This window comes from Pelmatolapia mariae, linkage group LG17 (assembly GCF_036321145.2).
Source record: "Pelmatolapia mariae isolate MD_Pm_ZW linkage group LG17, Pm_UMD_F_2, whole genome shotgun sequence".
Lineage (NCBI taxonomy): Eukaryota > Metazoa > Chordata > Actinopteri > Cichliformes > Cichlidae > Pelmatolapia > Pelmatolapia mariae.
Window position 1 is genome coordinate 17903279 of NC_086242.1, and position 15631 is coordinate 17918909.

Below are 15631 nucleotides of genomic sequence, written 5' to 3' on the forward strand. Positions count from 1 at the left end.
GAACATCTGTGAGGGGGCGGTACTTATTTTCCTGTCACTCAGTGCTGCTGCAGTGTCAGTTCTGTCTCGATGCCTTTTGTGAACCAGATTTGAGAGCTTTTCCTTCCCAGCAGAGGTCTGGCTATTTTTTTTTTTTTTCGAAGAAATTCACGGCGGACAGACTCTGAGCGTCATCAGTCAGTCATTGGTGAATTTCGTAGCAGTTTTGTGATCTGTGGCCCAGTCAGTCTTTTTGAAAACAGTGTTGCTGTGTTGTTTCTTTGTGAATTTCTTGGTATTTGCTCTGCTAAGAACAAATAAAAACCAAAGAAAAAAAATTCACTGTTATTGAAAAACATGTAAATAATGGGGCATCTGTAAGTTTTAATTTCTGTCTAACAATTCAGTGTGTAACAAAGCATGTTAAATAGCATCTAGAAAACTGTGAGACACCACAACTCTCTTGTGACTACCTGACTAATTAAATTCTTGAAGTGGGCTGAAGGTAGAGGCGGGAGGTGTAATTCAGGTTTCATGCTCGCTGAAGCTGTTGACTTTAGTCCTCCCACGCAGCCTGGAGTTAAAATACTCCTCAGTCAATAAAAGCAAATTTCATACCTGTTCGGTCAGAGGAGAGTCCGCGCCGTCACTGGAGAAAGATGAATCAGCCAGAAAAGCACTTGATTTGATATTTGAGTTTAACCTTTGCTAAAAAACATCAGCAGTGAGCGTGTCATCAACAGGATGCCACAGGGGGAGCCCAAATGACATTTAAGGTGTTTTTGAGACTCTGTTGTTGCATGTTTGTGTTAACACGTGTGCAGATACTGTGCCGGCACCATGCCATGGGGAAACACGGGAGACCATCGAGACTTTGAACCTCAGCGGCATGACGACGGCTGCATCGAGGTTATCGGCTTCACCATGGCCTCGCTGGTAAGAATTTCAAAAAAGAAGCAACGCAACGAAGAGAAAACCACATCTGAAAACGTCTCTGTTGTCCACTAGGCAGCGCTGCAGGTTGGAGGTCACGGAGAGAGACTTCACCAGTGCAGAGAGGTCGTCCTCACTACCTACAAGACTGTACCTGTTCAGGTAATATTAGAGTGACAGAGTGTAATATAGCAACCTCATACCTGCAGGATTCAAAGCAAGAGCAGCTAGAGAATAATCAGAGTATAAGAAAACAACAAACACGTAGAATTCCTCAGAATAAACACAAACTGTTGTAGTAAATGTACAGTTTTATTTAGGAGTGTCTAACATAAGGCCCGGGGGCCAGAATCGACCCAGCAAATACTCCAATCTGGCCCACTGGACAGCTTTGGAAAATGTGAAGGAGGGCATAAATGTTGACCTTTTTAGAAGTTTTACAGCTTTTCCTTTTGATAAAGACCCTTCACCACCAAAGCTGTTTATGCTGCATTAAAGTAATTAAGTAATAGATAAACAATTAAATGACAAAATGTTTTTTTAGTATACTTAGTTTAGCTTGTATTAAAATACATTAATGAATAAAAACTTTGAAATTGAAAATGGTACGTGACAGAAAACTTTAGGTCCGTGCTTCTAAGACTTCCTCTGGTAAGAAAACCTGGATAAAGTTCCCACTTCCCCATCTCACATGTTTAATTGATCAGTAACAATTAAAAACGATCCCACTTCAGGTGAAATTAATTTCAGCACAGTCAGTCCTGTTTGCTGATCTTCCCGGCATGAAGATCAACCTTTTTAAATTCCATATGTTTCCGGTGATGCACCTCACAGTTTGACAAACCTTTGAGATGATTGACTGATTTTTAATTTGTCTTTCTTAAATATTTGATTCAATTCTTCATTTAGCTCTGAGTAACTCTCCAGGGGACAATATTTTATTATTCATTCTTTATTTCATTATTATTTATTCATATCTATTAATGATATTTAAAGCGTAACTACAGTGGTGGCTGTAATATAAACAGAGAAGCAACAACGTTGAGAAACAAGAAAACGGTTAAACAGTATTTCTCAAATGGGTACACGAGAACCTCTAGGGGTAGTTTAGAGTACTGCATTTTTTTAAAATAACAGTCATGCAGAAATTATGAAGTCATTCAGCTGCAGTAAATGCAATGAGAAGTGCGAGTGTATTAAAATTGGCTATATATTTAATTTTATTTGTGATATTTAATGACAAACAGACAAAAGTGAGCCAGATGTTTGTGTGCGGCCTCTTTTCTGCAGTGACTCTGATCAAAAGCTCAGATAGGAGAAAGAGATGAGAGCTGTTAAAACCCTCTGTTTGTGATGAGCAGCCAATCAGCGGCTCAGTGTGAGATAAAGAAGGATTATTTTGAGCTGAATCGTGCAATGCCGCTCTAGTAGAGTCCGCTATACTTTGCTGCGGTTTGTGAGATTTATTTAACCTGATATTTCTTTTTATCAGGCCAGGTCAAATAAACATTACACAAGCTATTACTAAATTGAAGATGGCTCAAAACATCTCCAAGAGCCCAACCAAACCTTCAAACAATCTGTTTTGGGTAAAATGACCCCAATAATGACCATTTTTAAAAAAAAAAAGAAAAAGAAGGTTGAGCTCATATAAAGTCATCAGGGAAATGTTTACTGAGGTCACAGAGCACGTGAGTTGAGAGCCGTTTTCATTTCCATAGAAGTGGAGGTCTAAGGACCAAGAGTCGCCCCCTGCTGGTCCTTAGAAAGAATGCAGGTTTAAGACGTCCGTCTTTTAATCTGTTTGTGAGTGCAAGTAGCTTCTTGGCTGATTTTCAGATTTATATGCTGCTGATGTAAGCCTAAAAGAAGCAAATACTATGAAGTCATTGGTTTGTCCTTTAAAACATGACCTCAGCGTGTCTTTCTGTTCAGGTGGACGGCGAGCCATGCCGACTGGCTCCATCCACTCTCCGCATCTCTCTTCGAAATCAGGCCAACATGGTCCAGAAGAGCAAGAGACGCACCTCTGTGCCCCTGCTCAACGAGTGAGTCACACACACACACGCACACGTGCGCGCTCGTACAGATGGAGGATCTAGGCCAGCAGTGTTGTAAAAAATCTGAATGAGTCACACAGTCTGTTTAGCAGGAGCTGACATTCACTCGTCAGTCTCCCACATCTCCGTACAGCACGCCAGACCACAGTCAAAGGAGGGATGTGTAATCAAATTAATCCAAACAAGAGCATGGGTGACACGCTGACACGTGACACTGGCAGTTTCCTGTGAACAGGAGATGCTTATTGATCTGTTTCAGGAGTGGCAGTGCTGCCTTGTGATTTCCTCCTGCACAAAGAGAATCGCGAGACTACTAACCCTCCTCCATCCCCGTAACACTAATATCTCTTCATGTATATCTCTGTCTTTATCTGTGTGTATTTTAAACCGTGTCAGCTACAGTAACTGTGTGCATGTGAGAGCAGGAAGAGTAGAGGGTGATGACTTTCTGTAGCTGAACTTATCGACTGTCTGTACTGCTACTGTGCTATCAATGTTTGTCCACTTACCTCTGGGCTTTTCTCCGTCTGTTCCTCCTGTTCTTCTTCTTCTTCTTTTGTCTTCCTTCATATTCACTTCTTCATTCCTCCAACACACACGCCGGTGTGATCTTTAATTATTTCTTTTCTTTACCTTGTCTCCTTCCCCTCCTCTTTTTTCATTTCCTTTCCCCTCCTCGTCATTTTCTCTTTTTTCCCCCCCTCATCTCCCCCCGTCATACGTTCCTCCTCTCTTCTGTGTGTGTGTGTGTGTGTGTGTGTGTGTGCGCGCGCGCGCGTGTGTACGGCCGTAGTATTCAGAAGGTGTGTGCAGCTGATCTGCGCCGCCTCTCTGCTCCCCCCGACTCCTTCTCTGTGTAAGTACCTGAGCCCTCTGTGACCGGATGGATGGATGTTTGTGTCCGTGTGAGTAAATGTGTTGACAGCGTTGTGTCTTTATTGATCCATCAGGCTTTGACCAATATTTGATTTGCTGATTACTTTTATCGACCTGTATCCTGATTACATGACAAAATCAGCAGTTGGCATCTTCCCAGCCTTTTGTGGTCAGTTATGATGATTTTAATGATAGCAAATTATAAAATATTTGACTTTATTTGTTCATTTAACAGTTTTTATTTGTAGTATTGGAGGTGGTGTTCAGTCAAAGCTTTGGCTACTGAACAAAAGGATGAAGCAGAAAAGTTGCGACCCATTTTAAAATCAGAAAATCCCACGGGCCCCACCCAATCTTAAGTCCTCATCCTAATCATGATACAAGAAAAAGTGATATTTCCTTGAAAGTTGTGTTTAAAAAAGCCTTAATAGCAATCGCACTAATGAAGAAACGTAAATGTCCAACCAGGCCTTTCAAACATGACGCGCTCTTTAACCTGCCAGCACTTTAGTATAAACTCACAGGTAATTATTGGTATATTCAACACGAGTGAGCCTCCTGCATGCTGAACTCAGGCAGTACCCTCACCTGAACCAAGCCGAGTATTTCCAGGAGCGAGGAAGAGTCTGACGTAGGCTGTCTCCTGCTGCATGTTTAATGCGAGGAAGGGCAAATCAGGACAAAGTCCCAACATTGAAAGAGGCTCTGCATTAGGATTCCCAACTCATTTAAAGCAGCGCTTTTTGAGCTTTTAGGTGCAGGCACCTCATAGAGAGGAGATGGTTATCCAAGGACACCCTGACTAATGTTCCTCTGTGCTCGTTAGCAGCGGTGGCTAATCAGAAAGACAGCAAGCTGAGAGAGGTAGACGTAACAGACACGAGTCGTAGTTTTATAAGCCCAGATTGTTCCTGTTGGACGTGTTGGCTGTGAGGGTCCCTGAACCCCATTTTGAGAACCCCAGATTTGAAATGCTCAAATAGTGGTATTGGTCAAACCCTGCTGTGTCGTGCTGGCTGTTGGTGTTTGTGTTACACGGGCTGGAAGAGAGCGACAGAGGGAGAAAGAGCGTGTGGCAGCATGCAGATAAAAGCCTGTCCACTCCTCAGTGTGCTTCTGTCTTTTGTCTTAATGTTTCCCTCGCTGTAGTCCCTTTAACTTTACCTGAACCGAGCCTCTCGCTTGACGTCCAGACCCTGTAAAGTGTCTTAATGTTGTGCTCTGAGTAACAAGAGTCATGTAACTGTTGTAATTTCAAACGCTTTCTGTCCCTTTGCAGGTAAGATTATTGAGTTAGAGGTTTTGAGGCTCTCTGGACGTATGATTCTCAAACACCTGTGCAGATGTCTTTCTCAGAGCTCATAGATCTGTTTTCTCATGAAGGAAAGAAGACAGAGGAGGAATTAAATATCACGTAAAAGCAGCTGAGCTGAACTCCAGTGTGCTGCTTACTGCTGAAATATTTATTTGATTCCAGTGTTTTGGTCTGTCCAGCCTTCGTCAAGTACGTGGGCAGCATCTCAGCATGAGATCACTTTCACTGAAAGTCAGACGGACCAAAACATCGTCAATAATGAAGTGCAGGAGTTCAGCTCGGTTGTTTGTTTGTTTTTACGTAGTTTTCTCCTCTGATCGAGCTGCCACTCATTCAGGTGTGCAGACACTCAGTTATATTTATATTTAAATAAAAGCTCAGATCTGTTTTGCGTTGTGGCCAGTTGTGTCTGTGCGTGCATGTATGCATCTGTATGCCCTTCTCATTGTCTGCTCGGGCATGTCTGATCTGTGCGTGTGTGTGCATGTACATGCACGTGTGTGTGTGTGTGTGTGTGTGTGTGTGTGCTTTTTCCAGTCCTCACGCAGTTCCAGATCGTCTGCGTCTTCGAGTGAACCGGATCAGCCTCCAGGAGTACGACAGGCTGCAGTATGACAAGGAGCGGCTACGAGACATATGTAAGGCTCTCTGTGTCTCTTAAAGTAAAAAAGAAATCAGCTTTAATCTGACTTTTTGTATAAATTGTGGGTCACCAGCTGCAGAATTTTGTAGCTCATTTGTTTTTAGCCAAACCAACTTTATGACACACATATAGCTAGCAGATACCTGCTAACCTGTTTGTTATTGCTAAGATAAAGAATTCCACTAAAGCTGAATTACATCTTAAGACTAAATTAGCGTAAGTACTTTAAGTCACACTGTTTGTCAAATAAACCATTAAAAATAAATTCCAAAAGGCATCAACAGGATACACGAAACATAACTTTAAGCTTTACCACGAACAAATGGATGAGTTTTGGTTATGAAGGAGGAAACTTTCCATATAGGCTGGTTTTGTACCAGCTCTAATTTCACTGCTGTATTCCTGTACAGACATGTTTGTTCGTTTATGTTGAGTTCAAAGCCTTATTTATAGAATATTTTATTCCTAAACACATGACAAAAAATATGTTTTAGTGGTTTATAAAGTAACAAACCTTTCACTCATGTGACAGACAAATAAAACTAGTATTCTGGACCCGACTGTGTCTAACATTTACGTTTCTGCAGCCTGGCACCACGTTTTCATATTTAAACACGATTTCCGAAGATTTCTAGTGCAGAAAAATTATTTTCTTAGTGTAGGTGATCAGCTGTGGATACCATGTGTTGATAAATCTTTACCGTACTAACCCTAAAGCTCTAACATGTGTCTGTGTTTTGTTTTGTTTTTTCTCAGCCATCCCTGTTGGCATAGTGGTGGTGAGGGGGGACTGTGACCTGGAGACCTGCAGACTTTATATTGACAGATTACAAGAGGCAAGTCTCTAGCTTTACCACCGTCATCATCATCACTTTAATTGCCTCCCTTGTTCTCCTTTTCTCCTGTTTCCTCCTCTTCATCATTATTTCATGATCCACGCAGCGTCGTCATCGCTCCTTTCTCAGTTATTTATAGATGGATGAATGACCGGCACTGCCGGGAATGCAGAGGTGCTCTTTAGCTGTCTGTCTCATGTGACTGACTTTAAAATGTGTAGAAGCTGTTGCTGTTTTTTGTGTAAATGCTTCTGGCTCTTTGTTAACCTTGAAACCTGTCTGCTGTGTGCTTGCTAGGATTTACACCAGGCGCCATCTACTGGCCACAGAGTGCACTACCAGGTATATGACTTTGGGGTGTCTTTCTGTGAGGGTTGAGAAACGCTGAAACATTTGGACAGTCATCTAAGAGTTTGACATTTTTAGGTGGCTGGCAGCTCATAAGCATTTAGCAGAAAATTAAAATGCCTTATTAATGAGCTTTGAACTATGTCACACAGAAATTTAACTAAATAATAGCTAAATAATATAAACTAACTTTATCTGTTACAGGCTGGCACCCACTCTAAAATCCTTAGAGTCGCCCTTAGAGTGGTAAAATCCCTAAAAACAGCTCATAGATATGCACTACATGCTGTCTTATTGTCTTGCTCATCACTGCCACGCTATAAAACACTCGTGAACAGCACTTTTGTCTTTCTCACGTGTTCTGTCTTTTGCTTCGTCTTTACTCTGATTAATCTCCTGATTGAACCTTGTTACATTCAGTTCATTGTTCAATAAAAAAAATAGCGAGGATCACAACGTTTGTCTCTTTGCCTCCAGGATGAAAGCAGAGGTGTCCCCCGGACCAGTTCAACCAGCAGACTGTCTCCCAACTGGAGTTTCTTGGATTGTGAGTGACTGAAACACCTTAAACTGGATCAGAGTCCTTCTAGAAGGATCTCGGTAACATCTTCATGCACCTGTTGTGGCAGTTAATTAAATTAAGTTTAATTTCAGTGGTCCCCAAAACACAAAAACTGCATGTATAGAGTCGCCAGCTTGCAGACTTTGACTCAGAGTAAGGTTTTAAAAGGCTTTTTCTTCCCTCCTTGAGAGTTAAATTTCTACTAAGATGCTGTTACAGAATTATTTATGTATGTAAACCGTACACATAGCTTCTTAAAGCCTTCGACTAGTCACCAAACTAGTCAGTTATCCATCACATCCTTTAGTAAAGTGTCAAGCACAGTAATGCATTCAGACTCCAGTCCTGAAAGTAGGGTAAAGTTTATTTATTTTGTGTTTTTTAAGAACAAAGGTCACAAATTCCTTCAAAAGCTACTTGTATTGGCTCACTTGACACAAGGGGGCGCCACAGCAGGTGATACAACAATTAAGATTGGTGAAAACGAGCCAAGTTGCACAGGTGGATCTCAAGTTTCTTTATTACTTTTTGTCTTTAACCTAGACTGAGGTACCACCAGCAGTAGCCTCAGAGACCTGGTAGTTATGTGTGGATGTAGTAGTTCACTCATGCTTGGGGGGTATTAGTTAGAGTTGGATGTCTCGAGACCGGTCTCGAGACCACTTTTACCCATTCTTGGTCTTGTCTTGGTTTTGACAGACTTTTGTCTTGGTCTTGTCTAGGTCTCGCTGTCTCAGATCGACATAGTGGTCGGGAGATTTGGAGTCAACAGTATCCACGACACACAACGTAACGTTCGTTCGATAATGTGTCATGCGCAAAAGCATCAGCCCTAAGAGCCGTGCTTAGAGAGTGCTTTGTAGTGAATCAGAGTTGACTCCCATTGAGCGAGAGCCGGCTCCTCACTTAATTTCCTTTCGCTGCTCAGCTCTCACACAGTGGCTCAGCTATGCTCCAATCCCTCCATATTGTGGCCAATCACATGAGAGGATATAGGATAATATCATTATGTGAAAACAGAGAGGGTGAGAGACGCGACAGTCAAGTGGAGTGTGCGTCTGTCCTCTCAGTAAGTGAGTGAGACAGTAGACAGCGACGAGGAGGGCTGTGCGAGTGCATTACAAAAACACATAAATATGCCTGACACCCATAAACGAAGCAGCATCTGTCTGCAGTTTAAAGACTTTTTTGTCTCGGTCTCGGTTTTGGTCTCATCTCGACTTTGTCTTGGTCTTGACTCGGTCTGTCTTGGTATTGTCTTGGTCTTGGTTTAGGCAGTCTTGACTACAAGCCTAGTATTAGTTGATCCCAGGCTGAATGTGTAAGTTTGCTAACTTGCAGAGAATGCCCACAGGGGGGCGTCAAAGAGTAATCTGAGAGGCAGAGGCAGATTTTCAAATGCCACAAGTAGCACAAAAAATTGGAAACCACCTAGAAAGTAAAAGATGTATTTAACCTCTTAAGCCCCAAGCCTACCTGATTTCCTGCCTTTTGCCCCCTTATCAGGGGGCGTTGGGGCTTAAGAGGTTAAAAAACTGCAAAGGTTTATTATTATTGTGGACAGTGATGCATTTTTATTTTAATAAATATCCCAAAAAACGATCATATCGACTTTAGATTCTTTGTGTTTTTATAGTTGGTAAGTGATTGGTAAATGTGTTTTTGTATCATATTGACTTTATTTTCAATTCATTTTAAATCTTAATTAAAATGAACTGCATGCTTTCATCAAAGGACTTGAGTTATAAACTAAATTATCCAATAAAAATGAAAGTAGTTGAAGCTTTTTCTAAAATCATGAAAGATTATTCGGGTATCATAAAACCCTGCAGGGATTTTGATAAATGCAGCTTTACAGATGTTTTATGTCGCGTAACTGCATGTTCCTTCTCTGCAGCCACGTCAGCCGACCGCTTCTATCGCATCGACAAGGCTCAGGTATTTTTGACTCTCCTGCTGCTTCAGAAATCACAAAGCTTGTTTCCAGGCGCATTTTCTTCCTCACGTTCCTTCTTTTTTTCCTGGTTCTCTGGGGGTTTGGGGGTTTTGTTTTAGGAGCATCTGCATTTCGTGACAGAAATCTGTCAGGATGAAGTGTTCATCCTGGACCACGAAGCTCCAGTGCTGAGCCAGGGCTCGTCCGCGGGGATGCCTGATCTGGTGGTGGAGCCCACTGCCGGGTAAGTCAGCAGATAGAGGTGACTCACTGAGGTCAGGAGCCTCTTCTGTAGGGTGGTCATTCATGCACCTCAATTGAATAAATATATGAATGACGTGAACAATTATTAAGCAGTTTTTGCATGCGTTTTTACTCCTGGTGTGATCAGAAAAACGTAGCAGGTGAGAATTATGTCATATTTTCCCAGATACATATTAAATTTAAGAAAAGGAAATTTAGGAGACACCATCTGTTTGTTTTTTTTTTGTTTTTGTTTTTTTTTTAAGATATCTGAACCAGAAAACTCCATGCACACACTTTGTGGAGAAATTTTCTCCCTGTGTTTTGGTGTGCAGCGCTCGGGCCTCTAGGATCATCTTCTGTCTTGGTCTTCAGAGCTGTTCAGTCAGTCAGCAGCTGAATGCAGGCAGAGTTTAGCATCTATTCTCTGACCTGCTAATAGAAAATTGGGCAGTGAACAGTGACTATCACTTGGAGGTGGATGCTGAGGTGGTGGATGGGTTCAAACGGCAGAACTGACATTGCGTGATGAGAGTGAATCGTGTCATTGTATATGATGCAGCCGGCACGGCCCTGTGCATTTTATCTGCTCCCCTCACCTCTGGACAGAGTAGACAAAAGAAGGATTACAGAGAAAACTATCTCTGGGAGGTCACGCTTCATATGAACATTTCGTTTTACCTACTGTGTGATCACCTTTCTTATCCTGGATATCAAGTAGTTTCCATACCTAAAATGCAAATGAGAAAATGTTTATTCATAATGAAGCAGCGAGCGATTTGGGAGAAGCAACGTCTTTCTGCTCCCAGGCGAGGCAGATCCCCCCCGATGCATCTGAAAGAGGGCGAGTGACATCACACGTAGCCACTGCAGCGTCACCCCTGCGTTTTAGCTGCCGCCACGCTGTTTTCTTTGGAGCCAGAAGTGACCATGTTTAGGTGAAAGGATGGAGTGCGTTCATAACTCTTCACAGACACACATCTTTGAATTATTGCTTAGAAGAAGAAGCCCTCTCAGATGGGACATAAAAACTAAAGCAAATGTGTGTTTGAGGCTGAACATCAGATCATTTCTCTTCAACATTTATAATTAACAGATGTGGCCATAACTTTGGACTTGCATCTGCTGAAAGATCACTTCTATCTGATGAGAATACGAAGGTTTCCACGGTGACGCGATAGGAACATTGTGTAAGCACTGGAAAAGTGTTATCTACATATCTTATTAACACTGTCTTTGTTTTCTGTTTGCAGCGCTCCGTTGACATCAGATGAACAAGGTATCACACGCATGCACGCACAGACACACAGTCGGTGTCACAATATTAAAGTTTAACTTTTTAAGGAGCCTGAAAGTAAGAGATTTATCCAAAAACACAACAGGCAACAAAAATACAATAAAAATTTCCTTAAAGTGCTTAATGGAGAGTAAAGTCCAGCAATCAGATGACAGGTGACTGTGGGAAGGAAAAACTCCCTGGTAACTGGTGTATATTAGTGGTTTTTTTTGTTTTGTTTTTTAAACAGAAGCAACTACTAAGCCAGGCTCATCTTCCTGCTTTGATTCTTTCTGTAATTTTGTCATATTTTAAGGAGTTTTCCAGCCCTCTAATTACTCTCCTGTACTTACCTGGTACAAAAGGGCACATTAAATGTAAAGTGTTTGGCATGCCTGTAAGTTTGAAAATATTCAGAGTATGAGGGTAAATATTTGCCTGATTTGATTAAATGTAATGCAGTGAATGTAAACCGTAAACATCAGCTGGTTGTGAGTTGTCAGGTGGAAGTCACGGGTTGACCTTTGATATGACTCATAGATTAGGGCATGTCTCAACTTTAGAAACTAAAAGTAAAACGCTGCTCGGACAGATACAGCTTCCTCATTTGCTTTTGTTTTCTCTCTGAAAAATATGACTGAGCAAACTGGCACCCAGTCAGCGTAACCGGCCATGCGCAGATTCGGCTTCGTGTTTTTGTTTTTGTTTTTTCCATTTTCTTATGGAGATGGGCAGTTTGAGACTTTTCTTTACAGGTTTCTCTCTTTGGTAAATTGATTTGCTTTCTTCAGTGTGTTCACACTTGTTCTGTGGAACGGTGTTTGCATGGCCTGTTTACAGAGTCACATGCCAATAAACAGTCATCCATATTCCCGGGACTCCCCAGTTCTCCCAGAGAACCGGTTGTTCCTTGTGCTTCCAGTTCTGCTGCTTTTTTTCTACTTGTGCCAATTTACGATTTTAGAAGCACCTTGCTTGGACTGAAATGTATTGCTTTTTTTTTTTTTTTTTTTTTCCCTTTTTTTCCCCTTTTTTTCCCCTTTTTTTTCTCCTTTTTTTCCCCTTTTTTTCTTTTTCTCTCTTTTTTTTTTTTTTTCCTATTGCTTTTAACACATTTATTTAATTATTTTCCTAAAAGCAGCTCCGAGGGTCAGTCACTAATTATGAAATCCTCATCCGTAAATGCTCCAGACACACATTAAGTGCTGGAATTTTAGTTTCCCTGAGATTAATGCTGTCATTAAGTGTTTCTAGTTGGGCTGTTTAGAGCAGCATGATGCCTCGAGACAAGAGGAATATTTCTCCTGTGTGGAAAAAACACCTCAGCCTTCACCTTTGTAAGAAAGTGGAGCAAAGTTAAAATAGAGCCCTGTGGAAACACTCAGGCTGATGCTCCCTTCAAACAATAGGTCACCTTGATTATCTGTTACTGAGAAAAAGATCCCTGCATTGTTTTTCTGCTGTAAACAGTGTTTGAGCACAGAGACATGCTGCAGAAAAGAGGAAGAAAGTGACTGCTTTGTGTTTGTGTGTTCACAGCTCTGCTGACAGCTGCAAGTTCTGGGGACCTCTCCACGGTAATTCACATCCACTCTGTCACGGCCTGTTAGCCTGTGTGTTAGCCACTGCAGAATTAGTTTCCGTAGTTTAATGTTGTACAACATTAAAATTCCCTTTGCCCAGCCGATAAAGATCAACAAAGACTCCTTAAGTCATGAAAAGGTTAAATTATGCATCACTCCAAACACCACAGGATCCTTTTTTTTTTTTTTTAATTATCGGGCACGCTGTGACTCATACTACAGACATTCTTACAAAATTCCCTTCAGCCATGACAGTAACACCTCCGCTTCTAAAGGGAGGAAATCCCACGGTTTCTTGTTTCTGTCATGTGTACATGTGACGGTTTTTCCCTCTCTTGGTTCTGTATCAGACCAGACATCCTTCATGGGGCAATGAAACTTGGCTTAAAATGGGAGGAACTAAAACAGGTTGTTCCAGACAGAGGATGAGCCTAAGGGGCTGTTTCAAGAACTGATAAAAACAAAAACAAAATGCAAAACAAAAATAACTCTGGTGGGGTCAAAGAATTGAAGTATGCAGCTAGAAATGAGCAGAGTCTGGAAAAACTCTAGAAGTAAAAAAATCCCCAAAAAAACAGATTATTGATGTTTGCAAGATCACGAGAAAATGTTTTAAACTGGCTGTGGTCTGGCTCAGAGTCCAGGACAGAAATGGAAGGGGCACTATAGCAGATGGTTAATGAGAGGACTTATTCTGATAAATTAAAGGCATCTAAGGAAAGGAAACTAAAACTAATGGCAGTGGAATGTCCACATGTATGGGTGTATTTTGGTCTTTTATGTCACCAAAAACAGAGGGGAAGAGTTCTGATTTGTGTGGACCAACAACAAATCTGTGTCTTTATCTCCTGTTTTTGTGATCTGTTATTGCTTGTGTCTCACGTCTCCTGTGATTAAGATGTGGGGTGTTGTGACAGATAAACAAAACTAAAAGTTATGCGCGTCCACCGGGATAGAAGCGAGACAGTTGTTAGCTGAAACTGCTTTACCCTGATTTCTAGACAGTAGAATCATTAACCACTCTTGTGTCTACACAAGGCGTCCTCTCAAGGTAGCAAGTTTAAAAATTATCCTAGGGCACTTTGTCACAAAAAACCCACTTAATTTGTTCCCATTTCTCCTGAAGAATACCAAAGCTAACATCTTAGTAATCACCTTGTTGTTCTTTGACAAACAACAACAAGGTGATTACCAAAGAGCTGTTAGCTGAATGCTTGGCATATCTAAGAGTGTGTGCAGTGTCCTTAAAAAAAATAAACCCAGGAAATTTGGAAGGTGGAGGATGAAAAAAGAATTGCGGTCTAAAAAATAACTGAAATAACATATATAAATAGATTTTCATTGCTTTTATCAAGAAAAAGCTATCAGGTTTTTCTATCAAGAAAGATTTGCTCTTTCTTTGTATTTTCCTGTTTTTAAGAATCCTGGTTGATGTTGAAAATCTTGAAATCGTGTCTTCCTGTCGGCCTCTGCAGCTCTCACAGTGTGTGGATCGAGGCGTCAATTTGTTGGTCCGAGACTCTGGGGGTTGTTCAGCGTTGCATTTAGCTGCTCAGAGCGGACACGCAGACCTGGTCCGCTACATACTGCAACAAGGTGAGAAAGTGCATGTTAAATAAATATCTGTGTTACTGTAAACGAACGTCTCCAACAGCCTCCTGGATCTACTTTCAGTCAGAGTCACAAAGCTGAAAGACTCAGGTTGTTTTGGGTTAAAATCCCACAGCTGTGTACAACTCAGTGTCACAACAGCAGTTCTGGATATTCACAATATCCAATGTTCAAACTGACACGTTTTAGTATTTCATGAAAAATCTTGTCTTACTTTGAATTTAATCGCAGCAATATGTCTCCAACAAGTTGGGAAAAGGGCAAAAAAAAGCTGAAAAAGAAACAAGTGGAGGAACATCAACAATGTGATGATTGGGTATAAAAAGGGCATCTCAGAGAGTAATGAGGTGCAGATTGGTGAACCTGTGCACAAGACCTGCATGTAGAAATTGTGGAACAATTTGAAAAACATGTTCTTGAATGTAAAATTATAAAGATGTGGAATATCGCATCATCTACAATACAAGATATCATCAGCAGATTGAAAAAAATTGGAGAAATCTCTGTGTGCAAAGGCCAAAAATAAATACTGGATGTGAACATGATCCAGAAACACCGAGGCAAAGTGGAAGACTGTTCTGAGGGCAGGAAAACATGGACTAAAGAGGATTTGGACCTTCTGGCTTGTTTAACAGCATTTGTACGTTCAGATCACAGCTCACGCTTCCTCTGTTTCTCCCTCCTCAGGCTCCAAGGTTCTTCTGGATTTAACAGACACAGAGAGGTACTTTCTGTTTCGTTTTCTCTGAAGGAAAAATTTATCATTCATGTGTATTTTTTTTTTGTTTAAAATTCACACGTAGTGATTGTGTGAGAACCTGAGTGCAGACAACTCAATCCTGTAGTGTAGTGTGGTATAGAACAGTCTGACCACAGTGACGTTACTGCTTTATCTATGATCTTTAGCTTTATATATGAGTTGTATCTGATCACCAGAATGTATGTGTGTGCGTGTGTGTGTGTGTGCGTGTCTAGAGGTGACACTGCATTGCACAAAGCAGCATCAGGGAAGCAGCACGCAGTGTGTCGACTACTGGTCGAGGCCGGGGCGTCACTAGAGAAGACCAACTTCCAGGTAAACAGATGTTTAAACAGCTGCACATACAATTCCCGTAAGTCCAGATGAATCGAACCAGCGGCCGTCACGCAAATGATTTACAGTGAAAGGTTTTGTGGCTTTCAGGGTGTGTCACTCTCACTATGAAAAACGAATCGGCCAGCAGCTGATACCAAAAGCTTAAAGAACTGGAAGTATGGCAATAAAAAACAGGCTTTACCAAACAGATCAGTGCATCACATCTTTGTCCTGAGGGGAAGTGTGTGATTGTCATTTATATTTCCAGGCAAAGCAGAGGAAAGTCAGTCGATACTGGCTGCAATAAAAGAGGCAAAGTTCCCCAGGACAGTTGTGACCTGGAAACATGTTTAAA

At 41.4% G+C, this 15631-nt stretch overlaps 1 protein-coding gene across 3 annotated transcripts in view; it reads left to right on the plus strand.

Moving 5' to 3' along the window:
• Positions 1-15631, plus strand: part of dgki (diacylglycerol kinase, iota) — a 99532-nt gene that overhangs the window by 79218 nt on the left and 4683 nt on the right. For 2 of the 3 annotated variants that reach the window (XM_063500498.1, XM_063500499.1), the window contains exons 19-33: positions 804-915; positions 988-1074; positions 2848-2960; positions 3766-3828; positions 5701-5801; positions 6563-6642; positions 6940-6984; positions 7468-7537; positions 9450-9490; positions 9608-9732; positions 10985-11010; positions 12547-12584; positions 14066-14186; positions 14889-14925; positions 15177-15276. In XM_063500498.1, coding sequence (XP_063356568.1) covers positions 804-915; positions 988-1074; positions 2848-2960; positions 3766-3828; positions 5701-5801; positions 6563-6642; positions 6940-6984; positions 7468-7537; positions 9450-9490; positions 9608-9732; positions 10985-11010; positions 12547-12584; positions 14066-14186; positions 14889-14925; positions 15177-15276 — 1159 coding nt within the window. The remainder of the gene's footprint in view (positions 1-803; positions 916-987; positions 1075-2847; positions 2961-3765; positions 3829-5700; positions 5802-6562; positions 6643-6939; positions 6985-7467; positions 7538-9449; positions 9491-9607; positions 9733-10984; positions 11011-12546; positions 12585-14065; positions 14187-14888; positions 14926-15176; positions 15277-15631) is intronic. The other variant, XM_063500500.1, reaches the window with a different exon arrangement.